Source organism: Crocuta crocuta, unplaced genomic scaffold (assembly GCF_008692635.1).
Source record: "Crocuta crocuta isolate KB4526 unplaced genomic scaffold, BGI_CrCroc_1.0 scaffold16, whole genome shotgun sequence".
Taxonomy (NCBI): domain Eukaryota; kingdom Metazoa; phylum Chordata; class Mammalia; order Carnivora; family Hyaenidae; genus Crocuta; species Crocuta crocuta.
This window is the reverse complement of record NW_027531893.1, coordinates 11,946,577-11,963,605: the sequence shown is the minus strand read 5'-3', so window position 1 is coordinate 11,963,605 and position 17,029 is coordinate 11,946,577. Positions and strand designations below refer to the sequence as shown.

General features: G+C 46.2%; 1 protein-coding gene across 1 annotated transcript in view; it reads right to left on the bottom strand.

The window, feature by feature from the left end:
* Nucleotides 1-17,029, bottom strand: part of BMERB1 (bMERB domain containing 1) — a 133,533-nt gene that overhangs the window by 47,886 nt on the left and 68,618 nt on the right. The window contains exon 2 of the mRNA XM_077773234.1: nucleotides 11,314-11,437. Coding sequence (XP_077629360.1) covers nucleotides 11,314-11,437 — 124 coding nt within the window. The remainder of the gene's footprint in view (nucleotides 1-11,313; nucleotides 11,438-17,029) is intronic.

Here is a 17,029-nt window from a genome sequence, read left to right as displayed (position 1 = left end):
TGAATGACAAGCTTGCTGGATAAAGAATTCTTGGCTGCATATTTTTCTGATATAGCATATTAAATATATCCTGCCCCTCCTTTCTGGCCTGCAAGTTTCTGTGGATAACTCTCCTGCAAACCTGATCTGTCTTCCCTTGTAGATTAAGGACGTTTTTCCCCTTTGCTGCTTTCATGATACTTTGCCTGATTTTTTTTCTGAATTTGACTATGATTTGCCTTGTTGATAGTCAATTTTTGTTGAGTCTAATGGGAGTTGTCTATGCTTCTTGGATTTTGATGTCTGTGTCTTTCCCCAGGTGAGGAAAGTTTTCTGCTATGATTTGCTCGCATAACCCTTCTACCCTTTTCTCTCTTCATCTGAGGCCCCTATGATTCTGATGTTGTTCCTTTTTAATGAGTCGCTGATTTCTCTAATTCTTAAATGGTGCTCTTTTGTCTTAGTCTGCCTCTTTTTTTCTGCTTCATTATTCTCCATAAGTTTCTCCTTTATATTGCTGATTTGCTGCTCTTTCTCATCCATCTTGCCTCCATAGCATCCATTTGAGATTGCAGCTCAGCTATAACATTTCTTATTTCATCCTGACTAGCTTTTACTTCTTTTATCTCCGCAGAAAGGGATTCTAATCTATTTTCAACCCCAGGTAGTATGCTTCTTATCGTGATTCTAAATTCTTTTTGAGACATCTTGCTTGTATCTGTGTTGACTAAGTCCCTGGCTGTCATTACTTTCTGCCATTCCTGTCATTATTCAAAGGGGTGAATTCCTTTGTTTCATCATTTTGAACGAGGAAAAGGAATTAATAAAGTAAAAAACATTAAAATTAAAAAATTAAGAACAACACACACAGATATCAAATAGATGATGCTAGATCCTAGATGTATTTTGGTTTGTATCTTGAAAAGAACTTGATAGATTAGAGAAAAAAGGAAAAAAGAAAAAGGAAAACATTTGAAAATTTGAGGAAATAAATACAATGAAATAGAAGAAAATGAAATGATGAAAGTAAAATAGAATTTTTTAAATTTACAAAAAAGTAAAAAAATCATAGAAAAATATTTTTAGTAACAATTGAAAGTAAAAATAATTTTTTTCTCTTTCTGTATTCAAGAAAATGAAAAGAACCAAAAAAGAAAAAAATTGGACCAGTGAACAGACTGAAATAAGATTGTAATTACATCGTTTTCCCCTAGAAGTCAAACTATGAAGCCCTTTATCATCTGTGAACTAAGCAGGTGAAGAGACTTGATTTCCTGAAGAGCAAGGTTGGCCCAGTTCGGCGGGGCTTAGTGTAATGTTTCCCTTCTCCACTAGATGGTGCTGCTTAGCCAACTGGGGTGGAGTCTTGTGGCGCCTATAAGTGTGTATGCGCATGCGCGGGAGGAGTGAAAATGGCGGCACNTGCTGTGGAAGGTCTCGCCGAGCCATGCCCGGTGCCGGCCGCACCCAGGAACGTTCTCGGGACCGCGCTGCTGCCGAGGCCCAGAGACTGCAGCTGGGGGCCCGCCCGGCACCCCAAAAAGTTCACGCGATCGTGTAGCAGCAGCGTCTCAGGGATTAAGGAAAATCACAACACCGGCTGGCACCAGGCTTCCCCCGTAACGACCTTGTTCCAGAACCAGCAGATGTGGTTGTTCTCCGGGGTCTGCTGGGACCTTTGCCTGTGGGGGGTCCTCCCAGCAGGGGAGCCGCCTCTCCCCGTGCGGCCCGAGCACCCCTACCTCACTCTGCTGCTGGGATTCCCCTTCCCACGGGAGCACCGCCAGGTAAGGAGCTGCGGGGGTTCACACGCTGCGATCCCCCTGTTTACAGATAGAGTCTTAATGGAACGTAAACCCTCCCCTTTCTCCTCTCTCCCTTTTTTGTTCAGTCCCTGCGGCTGTTTCCACTTTTTCACTTTGTCCCCAGCTGCTTTTGGGGGTGCTTTTCCCATACTCTCCCCCTGACTCTGTCCTCTCTCCACAAGCAGAAACAGCTCCCTGCCTTCTGCCGCTTCTCTCTCCCCCAGTTCACCTCTCGGCGCCGGATCTGCTCAGTTCTGTGGTTCAGGTCGTGCAGACTGTTGTGTTAATCCTCAAATCCGTTTTCTCCGTGTGCAGGATGGAAAGTCTTGTTTCTGAGATGCATCTGGGTTCGTGCCTGTGGCGTGTTCATTTTTTCACTGCTCTGTAGTGTTCCATGGTGTCATTAGGCTGTACCTGATTTGTCTTTTTCCACTGCCGATAAATACTTATTTCCACTTTGTTGCTTTTACAAACAAGGCTGATAAGTACATTCTGGAATATGCCTCCTGGCACTCACGTGTGAGAGTTTCTTTAGGGCAGTGCTGTGATGATGGAAACGTTCTACAGAAATGTGTGTGCTTTCCAGTAGGTCTGGTCATTAGCCACCATTGACTAATGAGCACTTGAGATGACAGAGGGCTACCGAAGAAGGGTTCTCTTTATTTCACTTTGATGAATTTAAATAGAAAAAGCCACATGAGAGGCATTAGGGTGGCTCAGTCAGTTAGGCGTCTGACTCTTGATTTCAGCTTTGGTCATGATCTCAGGGTTTGTGAGTTCAAGCCCCACCTCGGGCTCTGTGCTGACAGCATGGAGCCTGCTCGAGATTCTCTCTCTGCCCCTCCCCAGCTTGCACTCGCTCACTCGCTCTCTCAAATAAACATTTTAAAAAAGGAAAGAAAGAGCCACATGAAGCCCGTGCCTACCCAGTTACACAGAGCAACCTTAGGGTATACCGAGGCAAGAAACTGCTGGTTACTGTACAGTTAAGTACATGCTAATCTTTACTAGGTAATGCCAGTCTGTTTTCCAGAGTGCTAGAGCCAATATCCCTTTATCTAAGTCTCAGGGCACCTAGGGAGCTCAGTGGGTTAAGTGTCCAACTCTTGATCTCAGCTTAGGTCTTAATCTCAGGGTTATGAGTTCAAGCCCCGTGCTGGCCTCCACACTGGGCATGGAGTCTACTTTAAAAAGAAAAATCAGTCTCCAACTTCCTAGGTATTTTTTAGCTAGATAAAGCAACCAAATGGAAGTTTCTGAGAATAAACAAGGTTGCATTAGTCAGGATGCTCCCATGAAATAGAAGCAATAAGAGATTTGATTGATCGATTTTTTGATGGATCAGTCTATTAATTATAAGGAAGTGGCTCGTGTGATTATGGAGGCTTTAAAGTCCCAGGATCTATCATCGGCAAGCTAGAGACACAACAGAGCCAATGGTATAGTTCCAGTCCAAAAACCTGCAGGCTCATGCCTCAAGAGAAGTCAGTTTTTTAGTTCACGTCCACAGGGAGAAAAAGATCAATATCCCAGCTCATCAGTAAGGCGGCAAAGTTCCCTCTTACTCAGCCTTTGTGTTCTATTCAGGCCTTCAACGGATTGGATGTGGCCCACCCACATCGGGAAAGGCAATTTGCCTTACTCTATCTACTGATCTGAATGTTAATCTCACCCAGAAACACCCTCATAGACTCCCCCAGAACAATGTAGGACCCAATGTCTGGCCACCCATGGCCTAGTCAAGCTGACACATAAAATTAACCACCACAAGAGCCTAATTTGGTGATCTCCCTCCCAGCTCACCAGAACCCAGGAGGCTCAGGGGAGATCCTTGGAGCTAAGAGAATGAAGTCCCTGCTGGTAAGGCAGTCTGAGCTCCCAGAGAGAAGAATGTCCTTCCCAAAAGCCAACTTGGAAGATCAGAAACTTGTCAAGTGGGGCCATATATCTTTCTCTGTTTGATCAGCCCGGATTCCCACCCTCACCCCCACCTCCCAGCACACTTAGGAACTCAGGAGGGTCCTTGCACTCAGAGATCTAACCTGGAACATTCTCCTCCATCCTCCATTCTTCTCCATTTCCTGCCCCCGCTTTGTCCTTCCCTCCCCCCCTCCTCAATTTCCTGTACATTTTGTCCAAGACAAATTGCTTTTTAGATCTTCTGCCTCTGAAGCCATCTCTTCCCACCTGATATGTACGGTGGCTCTGCCAACAGTGACCTGTTCTCAGGAAACGCTATTTAAAACCCAAAGTGCAGCCAGTGTGACGCAGGACTCCCGAATGTGGCTAAGATGTGTCAAGTTACATAAGCGCACATGCCTCGTTTTGCCCTTGGCTTAAAGCTTCTCCTAACAGACCTCAGAATTATCAGCTCATTAGAGACCAAAAAAAATGCAGGTGCAGAAAACATTTTTAAAAATAACAATAGTAATAACAGAGTCAAGGCCCCAGGGTAGAGTTGGTCTTAATGGTGGAGAGCTGCTCTCCAGCTTCTCGGGGAGGGGAGTGTCTTCTGAGCATCCTCTGGAGGTGACAAAGTAGCCCTGGTCCCTCACTCTCCCTTAGCGTGCAGTGCCAACCATGAAAAGGGGGAAGGGGATTCTGATTTGCCCATTTCCTAGGAAGAGCCACCCATTTTCACACACATCCTTGCTGCGGTGCTACCAGGGAAGCATCAATGCACCCACTGAGCAGAGGGGGAAACTGAGGCTGCAACAGGGCTAAAAAATTTGCTCCAGGCCACACAGTTGGTAAAAAGTAGAGCTGGGGTTCAGAGCAAGTTGACAGGCCCCATAGCATGATGGTGGAGATGGACACCCAGAGATACCATTATCTGCTATGAGTGGACACTGTGCAACCCTAGGCAAGTTCCTCAACCTCTCTGTGCATCAGTTTCTTTGCCTGTATTATGGAAATGGGGAGGGAGGAGGTTATCTATCTATATACTCATAGTGAGGATTAAATGAATCAGGGCACGTAAAATATTGTGAATACTATCCAGCAGAGCAGGTATTCAAAAAGCTGGCTGTTTACAACTTGTATGCACTTTCTACCCTCCTGACCTCAACGTCTGCCAGATTCAAGGGCTTGACCTCTTCACCATGCTGCGTACTTCTTAATTTTTTAAATGTTTATTTATTTTATTATTTTTTGAGAGAGAGAGGGAGACACAGAATCTGAAGCAGGCTCCAGGCTCTGAGCTGTCAGAACAGAGCCCAATGCGGGGCCCAAACTCACAAACTGCGAGATCATGAGCCAAAGTCAGACGCTTAACCTACTGAGCTACCCAGGTGCCCTTGGGTACTTCTTAATAACATGAAGTGACTGGGGTCCAAGCCCAGGCTCTGGAAGTTCTGAAACGCAAGGGCCCTGTGCCTGACCTCCATCCTCCACAGCCCCGCCTCCCCTGCCTCGGGCAGTTCTGAGTCTCCCGGTTGAAAAGCCGCCACTGCCCAGAGCAAGCTGAGAGACGGAGCGTGCTATCCCTTTTATGAAAATCCAGCAAGCGGCTGTAACATGAAGATAACCACCCCCTGCCCCTGCTCAGAGGCGGACGATTCTTAATTATTTGAAACCCAGATAAACAGCAGGGCCAGGATTGTATAGAGGATGCAAAAATGCTGAGGCGGGCAAGAGCGGGCTGCAGAATTCTACGAAGCTAATGCTGTGATTCAGTGCTTGGAATTAAAAGTAAGGAAATGAGTCTGAGGTTGTCAGCAACCTCCGTAGGACAGGATAGGGGGTGGTGTGGACATGGGGCGGCAGCGGCAGGGATGGGAGGTGGGCAGCTCAGAGAATCAAGGAGAGAACAAAGCGGACTTCAAGCTTTACCTCTGGGACACTTGCCACCAATTACAGAGGCGTTTTCATGATCCTGAGGGGTTTATCGACTCATTCGAATGAAGCTCATCAAGTTACCAAACTTTAAGAGGGAGAGCTCCAACGACCATGTAGCAACATGCAAACCAGAGGATAAGCTAAGGAAGACCGAGAGAAGACCACTGTGCCCACCACGGTCACTCACAGCCCTTCCCTGAACCTGACCTTGTGATCCTTCATCAGGGTGAACAGGGGGCTGCTCTTGATTCATCCTTCCATTAGTAAGCGCTTCTCATAGCTCAGGTGACAGTGTGTGCTCAGGGTTGGTCCACAGGAAGGGTTCAATAAACGTTGACTGCTGTGGTCCCTGAGAACCCTTACAGGGCACTACAGCAAATTCCTGGCAGATGGACTTGTAAACATGACCACCTTAGTTAGAGCTCATCATTCTAGGTTCCAAACAAATCACTTATCTCCAGAGAAAGAGCATGGAAAAGTCCTGAGTCCTGTTTACTGAGCCTGCCTCAGCAGAATCCTTTCTGTTTCTACCACACCAAATTCAAGATGGCGGAACAAGACGAAACCCATTGTGGGACTGTGAGATTAGGGGGTTGGGGGAGTCCAGTCAGGAGTTTGAATTTGCATTCTAGAAATTCTGAGCAAAGAAGAAAGGAAATAAAAAGTAAACAGCAGTTGTTTTGTGCTCTGTTGTGTGCCCAGGGTCACAGACCGAGGACATGGGAGAGCCAGGAAGGCCCCTGGGTCCACTTCTCATGAGTCCATGCTAGTTCCCCGGGGACTGGGTAAATCTCTCTCCTACTCCCTCACCATGCTGGTAAGAGGACTGTTGAGCCAGCAGGACAAGAACATGGAAAGAAAAATACTAAACGTTGGGGGTGTTGGGGGCAGCAGCCATTGGACCCTTTCTTAAAAGAGTCAATGTAGCAGGAGACAGTAAAAGTGAGAAGACACCTTCAGCCGTGGAATATGGTCTGACTCACACGGTCTCCACCGGACCTGATGGGTATTAACTTGATTACTTTGGAGCAGGTGTGACAAAACCAATCTCACCCTGGTTATTATAGCTACAATCATTGGGACTTTTTCAGTCCATGACTGTCACATTCCTGTCACTCAGCGCGTCCCCACCTGAGCCTGCAAATGCTTAGTTACGTCTGAAATTCTATTTCCCTCTTTTCCTGTGCCAAGGGTTGTGTGTGTGTGTGTGTGTGTGTGCGCGCGCGCGCACGTGCCCGTAGGGAAGTTGTTGGGGTAAGGATGGAGTATGAAAGAATAATTTATTGCACATTCAACAAATATTAATTGGTCACATAAGTGCCAGGTGCTTTTCAAGATGCTAGAAAGACAGAATGGTGAGGAAGGTAAGATCCCTGCTCTCGTGGTATATACTCTATAAAGCATTTCCTTCCTTCGTTTGTTTCCTCATTCACTCACTAATCAATACTAGGGAATCTCTGTATCCTAGCGTGGCTACTTAGCAGCTAATGCAAGCTTGGGCAAAATTTTTAACCTCTGATTTTCTCTTCTCTAAAAGGGACACAAGAGGGGCGCCTGGGTGGCTCAGTCAGTTAAATGTCTGACTCTTGATTTCGTCTCAGGTCACGATCTCATAGTTCGTGGGATCGAACCCCTCGCCGGGCTCTGCACTGACAGTGCATGGGATTCTCTCTCTGCCCCTCCCCCATTCACAGACTCTCTCTCTCTCTCAAAATAAATAACCTTAAAAAAATAAAATAAAAGAGACACAAGAATAGAGCCCCTATAGCCGTGTAAGGGCCTGGCTCTGAGAAACAGCCAGGACACAGAATTCGAAAATGGCCCATGCGTGGCCTGCTATCCTGGGAGGCTGCTAATGGATGAGACGATTGTTCAGGTCTGAGTGGACACTTATCTCTCTCCTGTCTGTCCTGGATTCATCATGTGCCTCTGAGATTGACAAGGTGGGTGCAAGCTTATGTACTATGTCAGGCTAGGTCTGGGGGGAGCCATCAGCATCATCCATTAGTGTCTGCAGGCTACTAGCAAAACTCCCAGGGGGCCTGGAAGCGGCCCCTCCCCTGGAGAATGTCACTGAGCCCCTCTTATGTCCTGATTACACTGACATCCTTCTGAATCCTTTGAATAATATGATTCATTCAAGTATCTACTGACGCATTGGGTGACCATAGCTGCTTTCAAGCGCCTACAGTTGACATTTGTACCTAAGAGGGAGTGATGGGGAAATTCGGTGAGGTCACAAGTCAGGAGTTTTGGGCAGTGCTTGGCCCAGAGCTAGAGCTTAAATGTGAGTTGTTCTTGTCATTGGGCATTCGCTGTGTGCCTGGCGTGTGCCTGGCGTGTGCCAGATGCTGGGATGCTGTGTGTGTGCCTGTCTGTTTGCGTACATGCGCATGCGCACGTGCACCCGATACAAAGGTCAGTCAATGCAAAGTGACAGCCATTGTTCCTATAGCAGCGAAAACAACCCTCTGGTCCCTCTTGAGCACCCACAGGCTGAGGGGGCTATTCAGTACTTTCTAGAACTCACATGTTTTCTGTCTTCTTTCTTTTAATACAGGAGAAGAATACTGTAAGCGTCAGTCATGTGAGGGATTTTTTAAACAGGAGAAAATCAAATTTAATTCTGTAGTATGCAGGGTCCATAAGAATATGACACCCATTCACGTGCTTTTAAAGTTAAAAACTTATGTATGAGAGCAGACGCTTAATTATAGCTTTAGAACCAAATAAAAGCATGATCCTCACTGTGAACATAAAGAAATAAAACTTGGAGGTATAAAAATAGAAAAAAGATGTGAAAGCAAGACCAGGGTGCTAATTTAATTCTGGTGCATAGAACATCCAGAGTAAAGGTTATATATGAAGTAACAGAAGAATAGTCATAAAACTATCCATCAGAGTTAATAAGCACCATTACTGAGGTGCCTGGGTGGCTCAGTCAGTTAAGCATCTGACCGGCTCAGGGCAGGATCCCGAGGGTTCGAGCACCGCATCAGGCTCTGTGCTGGCAGCTCGGAGTCTGGAGCCTGCTTCAGATTCTGTGTCTCCCTCTCTCTCTGTGTCCGTCTCCCATTCACACTCTGTCTCTCTCAAAAAAAAATTAAAAAATATTTCTAAGAAGAGCAATTACTCTGAACATACATCATTTTTATGAACTGGGATTAAAATTAAAACAGAGGAAGAAAAGACTTTTAAGTTGCACATATACAGTAGTACAGGCACACCTCATTTTACTGTGCTTCACTTTATGAAGCTTTGCAGATACTGTATTTTTTACAAAATGAAGGTTCAAGACTTTGGTGGAGGAACTCACTGCGGGTGTGGTAGAAATAGCAAGAAAACTAGCATTGAAGGGGAGCCTGAAGCTGGGACCGAATTGCCACAGGCTCTTGATAAAACTTTAATTGGTTAGGAGCTGCTTCTCACGGATGAGCAAGGAAAGTGGTTTCTTGAGATGGAAACTACTCCTGGTGAGGATGCCGGGCAGATGGTCGAAATGACAACAAAGGATCGAGAATATTCCATACACTTCGTGGATAAAGCAGCAGTGGGGTTTGAGAGGATGGACTCCAGATCCGAAAGGAGTTCTACTGTGGGGGAAACGCTAGCAAGAGCATCGTGGTGACAGAGAAACTGTTCATGAAAGGAAGACTCCATCCATGCGGCAGACTTCATTGTTTTTTAATTTTATGTATTTATTTTTAATGTTTTTTTTTAATGTTTCTTTTTGAGAGAGAGAGAAAGAGAGGGAGAGAGCGCAAGCAGGGGAAGGGCAGAGAGAGAGGGAGACAGAGGATCCCAAGCGAGCTCTGTGCTGACGGCAGAGAGCCCGTTAACTCATGATCATGAGACAAATTCTTAACCGACTGAGCCATCCAGGCACCCCAATTGTTGTTTATTTTAAGAAACTGCCAGAGCCACCCCTACTTTCAGCAGCCACCACCCTGATCAGTCTGCAGCTGTCAACATCAAGGCAAGACCCTCTAGCAGCAAAAAGCTTACAACTCACTGAAAGCCCAGACGATGGCTAGCATTTTTGGCAAAACAAAAAGTCGTTTTTCAAACTAAGGCGTGCACACTGTGTTTTTTTGAGACACAACACCATTGCACTCTTAATAGACAACAGTATAGTGTAGCCATAACTTTTATATACACTGGGAAGCCAAAAAATTCACCTTACTCGCTTTATAGCCATATTTGCTTTATTGCAGGGGTCTGGAACTGAACCCATGATATGTCTAAGGTACACCTGTAGAATTTGTAGACTGTGGCAATCTCAAACCCTCCTGTTGCCACTGAATTCTCAATCCTTCCATACTTTTTTGCCAGAAGTTTGAGAGCTGGCTTTTCCCTCTGCCCCGACTCCATCCACAAGAAAAAGCAGCATGCGATTTCAGCTTTCCCCAGAGCTGGACTTGGATTCCTGCTGTCTGTCTACTCACTTATGTGGGGTGACTATACCCATTACTTGAATCCAGTAATTGCCGTTCTGTGGGTGAGCCATGAGAATCTACATCTAGTTCAATGGTCTCCCACATACATCAAACACACAACTTCCTGCCACTCGTCTTGGGTGCCCCACAGGCACCTCAAACTCCTGTCCAGTCCTGGCTACCTCAGTGGTTGGAATCATCCGGTCTTTGCTGATACTTCTCCCACACAAACAATCCTTCAAGTTCTTCTGAAAAACGAAACCCAAAAAAACATGACGAGGGAAGGATTGTGTCTCAACACTCCTGTACTGGTTTGGCTTATTCCCAGATCAAAGGGAAGAGGTTTCTTATCTGTAGGATTTGGGGGGGGGGGGGCATGTTCTAGAACTTTCTTCTAAGGGCTCCTATGAGAAGGGAGATGGGCTTCTCATGCACGTGAAGCATTCAGCACAGGGGCTGGCTCACGCAGAGCTGAATAAATGGCAGCTGTTGCTCCAGCGGCCCATCTCACAGGGCAAGAGAGAAGGCCACATTATGCAGTCCACGCAGAGGTCATTTAAGGAGAATATGGGTTTTGAAAGCAGGAAGAGCTGGATCTGAATCCTGATTGCTCTATTTACTAGCTGGAAGGCCCTGAGCAGGTTAGCTTCTCCAAGCCTCAGTCTTGCTCATCTGCAAGATGGAATAATCTTCTGACAGGCCTCAAGTCAGTGAAAGAACCAGTAGAATGCGTACCTTCCTCCAGCGGAGGCTGGGTCAAATTATGTGACTCTGAGGTTGCCAGTGACCCCAGGAGAGAGGTCTTATCATCTCCGCCCACTTCACAAATCAGAGAAATGAGGCCCAGAGGAAAGCTGTCCAAACTCTCCCAGTTTTTCTGGATCTCAGAACTGTCTGAACCAGTGTGTGCTCTTAACAACACAGGCACAGGACCACCTCTGGGTCCCCTTTCTGTCTGTGTGTCTGTCTGTCTGTCTCTCATCCCTTTCCTCTTCTCAAAAGGAAACATACAAAGAGCTTGGGCTTTGGAGTCAGACTAGCTTGAATTCATCCCATCTTCGGGGTCTTGTTTAAAATGGAAGTCTCTGACAGCTGCTTCTCTAGGCAGTAATGAGAATATAATAAGACTTTTTAAATGTCCATAATGCCTTTATCCCAGCGCCCGGCCCGCCGTAATAAACAGCAAATGTTAGTTTCTCCGCGTATCCCCCCTCCATCCCCCTTCCTTTCCTCAGCCGCCTCCCCGAGGCACTCACATAAACCTGAGCTCGGACTCCCGTCGGACCAAGACTTCCCGGAGACGCTGAATCTTCGCCATCTCCAGCTCGATCTCCTCCGGCATCATGGTTGTCTCTGCCATGGAGATGATGTCCAGCTGATCTGTGCAGGAGACACGAAACGTGAGCGTCAAGACCCCAAGGCCATGACGGTTTTCAACAATTCCCTTAGGACAGCCCTTGTCCCCATTCCAGGGGGCTCCCTTGCCCCAGCGTCCTTGACGCTCCATGAAGGTGCACGTGCGTGTTTGTGAGCCAGCCCTTTCGAAACTGGAAAACACGTTTTCCATGTGAACACTGTTAAGAGCAAGAGGAGGCTCTGCTGGCTCACCGAACCTGTTCAAGGTTACATACATGGCCTTGACAGTCCCTGCCTGGCCCCGGCTCCTGAGTCTCTGCTCTTCTCGACTGCAGCCGTTCGTCCCTGTCCCAGCCTCAAGACCATGGCCAACCTTTGGCAGAAAATCATTTTATAATAATTATCTTACATCAATACTCTTAATTATTACCTTACAAGAACACTAAGTAACCTAAGTCATTGTAATATGAAGTAAGACAAGTTTGTTGTAGAAAAAAGAACAAAAGTCATCCATGACTCCACTGCCCTGAGAGAACCACCATCCGCATTTTGATGGACATTCTTCCTGCTTCATATTTATAATTAGAATTACATTTATGGTAATATATTAAAAAACATTTTAAAACTGTGTGTATTACCATATATATGGAAAGACACTGCATAATATGCCTATATGTATCTATATACACATGTATTCATTCACTTGGGCTACCATAACAAAATACCAGAGGCTGACATTTGCTTTCTCACAGTGCTGAAGGCTAGAAATCCCAGTTCAAGGTCTGGCGGTGTCAGTTTCTAGCAAGAGCCCTCTTCCAGGCTTGTACACGGCCACCTTCTCACTGTGTGATCACACGGCCTTTTCTTTGCACACATACAGGCAGAGAGCTCTCTGGTGCCTCTTCTTGTAAGGACACTAATCCTATCAGATCAGGGCCCCAGCCTTATGATTTAATTTAACCTCAATCAGTTCCTCAAAGGCTTTCTCTCCATATTAACCACCCTGGTCATTAGGGCCTCAACTTATGAATTCAGGGGGACATAAAGGTTTAGTCCATAACACATTAAAATTTTTTTTTAAAAAAGGGGGGTGCCTGGGTGGCTCAGTTGGTTAACCAGCCGACTTTGGCTCAGGTCATGATCTCACAGTTCATGGGTTTGAGCCCCGCGTCGGGCTCTGTGCTGACAGCTAGCTCAGAGCCCGGAGCCTGCTTCAGATTCTTTGTCTCCCTCCCTCTCTGACCCTCCCCTGCTCACACTGTTTCTCTCTCTCTCTCTCTCTCAGAAATAAATAAAACTTTAAAAAAATAAAAATTAAAAAAAGATTTAGTCCATAACAACATGTATGTGTGTATATATATATATATACGTGTATATATACGTGTATATATATATATATACACGTATATATACACATATATACGTGTATATATATATTCACACATATATATACACACACACATATATATACACACACATATATTAGCACATATATTGCTATTAACATTTTGGTGTAAATTCTTCCAACATATATATGGTAATTTACATGATTATATATATTATATATGTGGTGTGCATATATAGGGTAACATGGTTTTTTATGTGTTTTCTTTCCATGCATTATATATACACATTCACACATACATACATGTATTTCACAACAGCAAAGATAAGAAATAATCTAAACCTCTATCAATGGGTGAATGGATAAAAAAAGAATATAGTATATATACAATGGAATATTATTCAGCCATGACAAAGGACGATATCCTTTGTGACAGCAGGGATGGGCCTTGAGCACATTATGCTAAGTGAGAAAAGTCAGAGAGAAAGACAAGTACCATGATGATCAGTTATATGTAGAATCTAAAAAGTCAAACTTGTAGAAGGATCCAAACTTGGAAGAATCCAAGAGGAAGGGCTATAGCTGATTCTCACCTTGAAATGAATGGCCTCCCTAACACTCTCTGAGATAATTCATAATTCATATGAGATAAATGAGGACAAAGGCAAGGGGAAGGACCAAGAAATTAGGGCAAAGAAATGTCGCATCACAGCCTCACAGCTACAGGTCTGCTGGAGATCTCCCTACCTGGCCCAGCCTCTTGGAGCAGGATCTGTTTCTCCTTATATTTTCTGACAGCTCCTAGGTATCACAGCAAGGACAGTGCATGGTGTTGGATTGAGGAGGCGGGCAGCGCACAGTGGTCTAGATGGGTGGCGGGGAGGTGGGCAGGGAGACGGAGGCAATGTTAAATGGAGGATATTCACTATCCCCTCCCCCAACCCTCCAAGGCAGTGGGTCCTGAAGACCATCCCGCTGTCCACTGTCCGGCTGAGCTGGTGCTGAAATGGGGGTGGAAGGGGAGACAGAGAGGAGGGGGAGGGCGTGAGCATGAGAAAGAAGAGAGAGAGGGAGGGGGAGCAGAAGAGCTGTCTCAGGACTGGGACTTGAGAAGAGGGACAGATGTCTAAGGAGGAATTTTAGGAATTGTCCATGTGACGTGCTGAGTCATGATCTCAAGGCCCCTCGAATCAGATTTGGGGTCCTACTGCCCCTGATTCAAGACCCACATGGCTCCTGAGGTTGGAGCAATGAGGTCCCACTTTAGGAAGGAAAGAGGAAGGAAAGGACAGGATAAAAATATTCATATTAATTGATCATGACTATGAACCAGGCTTCAATTAGACTAGAGGACCAGCTTGGGGGTACGTGGCCTCTGGGCACAGGGTAATAGAGGGTTGTAGGGAGCAGGCATAAGGGGCCTTCTGGAGTCAGGTGGCCCGAGCTTGCATCTCAGCTCTGCCCCTCACTAGCCGTGTGGCCCTAGAGAGTTGGTTAACGTCTCATGACTCAGTTTCCTCATCTGTAATGTGAGGACAGTAAGGGACCCCCACCACCCCGGGCAGTTGTGAGGATGGAATTACCCAAGGAATGTCAGCCTCCAGGCATGGTTATGATCCCCTTTGTTATTACCACCAGCGGTTCTGGGCTTCCCTTCTAATCCTTGCCATAAGCCAGCAGGATCAAGATGTTCTCTGTTGAACAAACAAGGAAACAAAGCCCAGAGCTGACTAACGAAGGAGCTGAGCCCTTGTCTGCCTCCAAACTGTAGGCACCTTGCCCCATCACGACTGCCATTTGTGCCTGCAGGTGCTCTGAGTCCAACTCCCACTGTCCATCCTCATCTGAGAGTCAGGAGTAGTGTCTTAGTTTCCCATGGCTGCTCTAACAGATCAGCACAAACTTGGTGGCTTTTAAAGCAACAGGACTTTAGGGGCACCTGGGTGGCTCAATTGGTTAAGCATCCGACTTCGGCTCAGGTCATGATCTCACAGTTTGTGGGTTTGAGCCCCGCGTCAGGCTCTGTGCTGACAGCTAGCTCAGAGCCTGGAGCCTGTCTTCAGATTCTGTGTCTCCCTCCCTCTCTGACCCTCCCCTGCTCACGCTCTCTCTATCTCTCTCAAAAATAAATAAAACATTAAAAAAAAACTTTTGAAAGCAACAGGACTTTATTCTTTCTCAGTTCTGGAGGCCAGAAGTCCCAAATCAAGGTGTCAGCAAGGCTGTGCTCTCTCCAAAGACTCTGGGGAGGGTCCCTCTTGCCTCTTCCAGATCCTGGTGGCCCCTGGCAATCCTTGCCTTGTGGCAGCATTGTTCCAACCTCTGCCTCTGTTTTGATGTGGCAGTCTTCCCTGTGGCTCTATGTGTCCTTTTCTGTAAAGACCCTATTTCCAAATAAGGTCCCATTCTGAGGTTCTGGGTGGATGTGAATTTGGGGAGTGTGCTATTTAACCCACCAAAGTTAAATAGCTTGCAAGGTTCCCCAGTAGCCACGTCAACCTCTCAGAGAGCTTTGGTCACTGCACAAGGAGCCAGCCCTAGCTAGAAGCAGCCAGGGCCCCAGGAGGGAGGGGCAGAGTTAGAGATCCTTGGTCTGAAGCCAGTCATGGGCTGTATGACCTTGAACGTGCCCTCTACCTCAGCATCTCTTTCTTCCTTTGCAGAGTGGGGTTCAGTAGCTGCCATGTTCTGTGCTGTGGCTGAGACTTCACATGGCCTCATTTAATCCCTGTTCTATACCTGATGAATCTGAGGCTTAGAGAAGGAAGTGACTTGGCCACTTGGCCATCACACAGTCAGAACGTTGCAGAGACAGAATGCAAACCCCAGTTCTCAATCTCTCTCTCTCTCTTTCTCTTTCTCTAAACCACACTATACAGCCTCTGGGCAGGGGCTAAGTGCCTCTATGGATGGGACCCAGCAGACACAAGTATCCTCATTTGTCAGATCGTGGTTCAGATGGGCAACCCGATTTCCATGGGACAGATGCTGAAAACAGCGGCACACCCTGGGCAAAACATGGGACAGAGACTTGATCACACCCCATGGATTGACATTTTACCAATTTCCAAGTGCTGAGATGAACATTTAGCATTGACCTGGGGCAGAGAATGGGGCTGATACCTGTGTTGAAAAGCCTTGTCCCTTTCCTTCCCCTGGAGAAACAAGCAAAGCCTAGACCTCACAGCAGATACAAGATAGTTAGGATGCCAACTGGTGGTGAGTGCTCTGTGCCAGGCACTGTGCTAGGCTCATGATAAGCCTCATTACTGTTAATCTTCACAGCACCCTGGGTGAGGGGTTAGCAACTATTGCCACAGGCCAAATCTGGCCCCTGCCTGACTATGCAAGTAAAGTTTTATTAGAACACTGGTCATGGTCATTAAGGCATTATTTATGGCTGCTTTCACACTACCACAGCAGAACTTTGTAGTTGCAACAAAGACTGCATGGTCCATGAAACCTCAAAGATTTACTATCTGGCCCTTTACAGAAAAAGTTTGCCAACCCCTGCCCTAGATGGTAGATGCTATAATTTCCCCAATTTAAAGATTTATTTATTTTTGAGACAGACAGAAAGCATGAGTGGAGGAGGGGCAGAGAGAGAGAGAGAGAGAGAGAATCCCAAGCAGGTTCCACACTGTCAGCACAGAGCCAAACGTGGGGCTTAAACCCATGGATGGTAAGATCATGACCTGAGCCCAAGTCGGATTTAGCAGCCTCATCTCACAAAGGAGCACACTGAGGCTCAAGAAAAGAAATATGCAGAAAAGCTGAAATTTAAAGTCAGATCTGTCCTACTCCAAAGCCCTTGCTGTAATAACCACATTCATTTAAGAACTGCCTCTCCTAGGAAGTACTATCATCATTTGACAATAGAGAAAACTGAGCACACTCTGTTGCACTGGGTAGATGGGGAATAGCTGTTCTCAAGCGTTACCAGGCATGGTGATTATCTGGGCAGCTTGTTAAAAAGGCCGAGTGTCTGTTTCTACCCTGTGGTTAGGATAAGACTGGGTTACTTCAAGCTATACTACAAAACTGTAATCATCAAGACAGTATGGTACTGGCACAAAAACAGACACCTAGATCAATGGAACAGAAAACCCAGAAGTGAACCCACAGCTATATGGTCAACTAATCTTCAACAAAGTGGGAAAGAATATCCAGTGGAAAAAAGACAATCTCTTCAATAAATGGTGTTGGGAAAATTGGACAGCAACATGCAGAAGAATGAAACTGGACCACTTTCTTACACCAGACACAAAAAT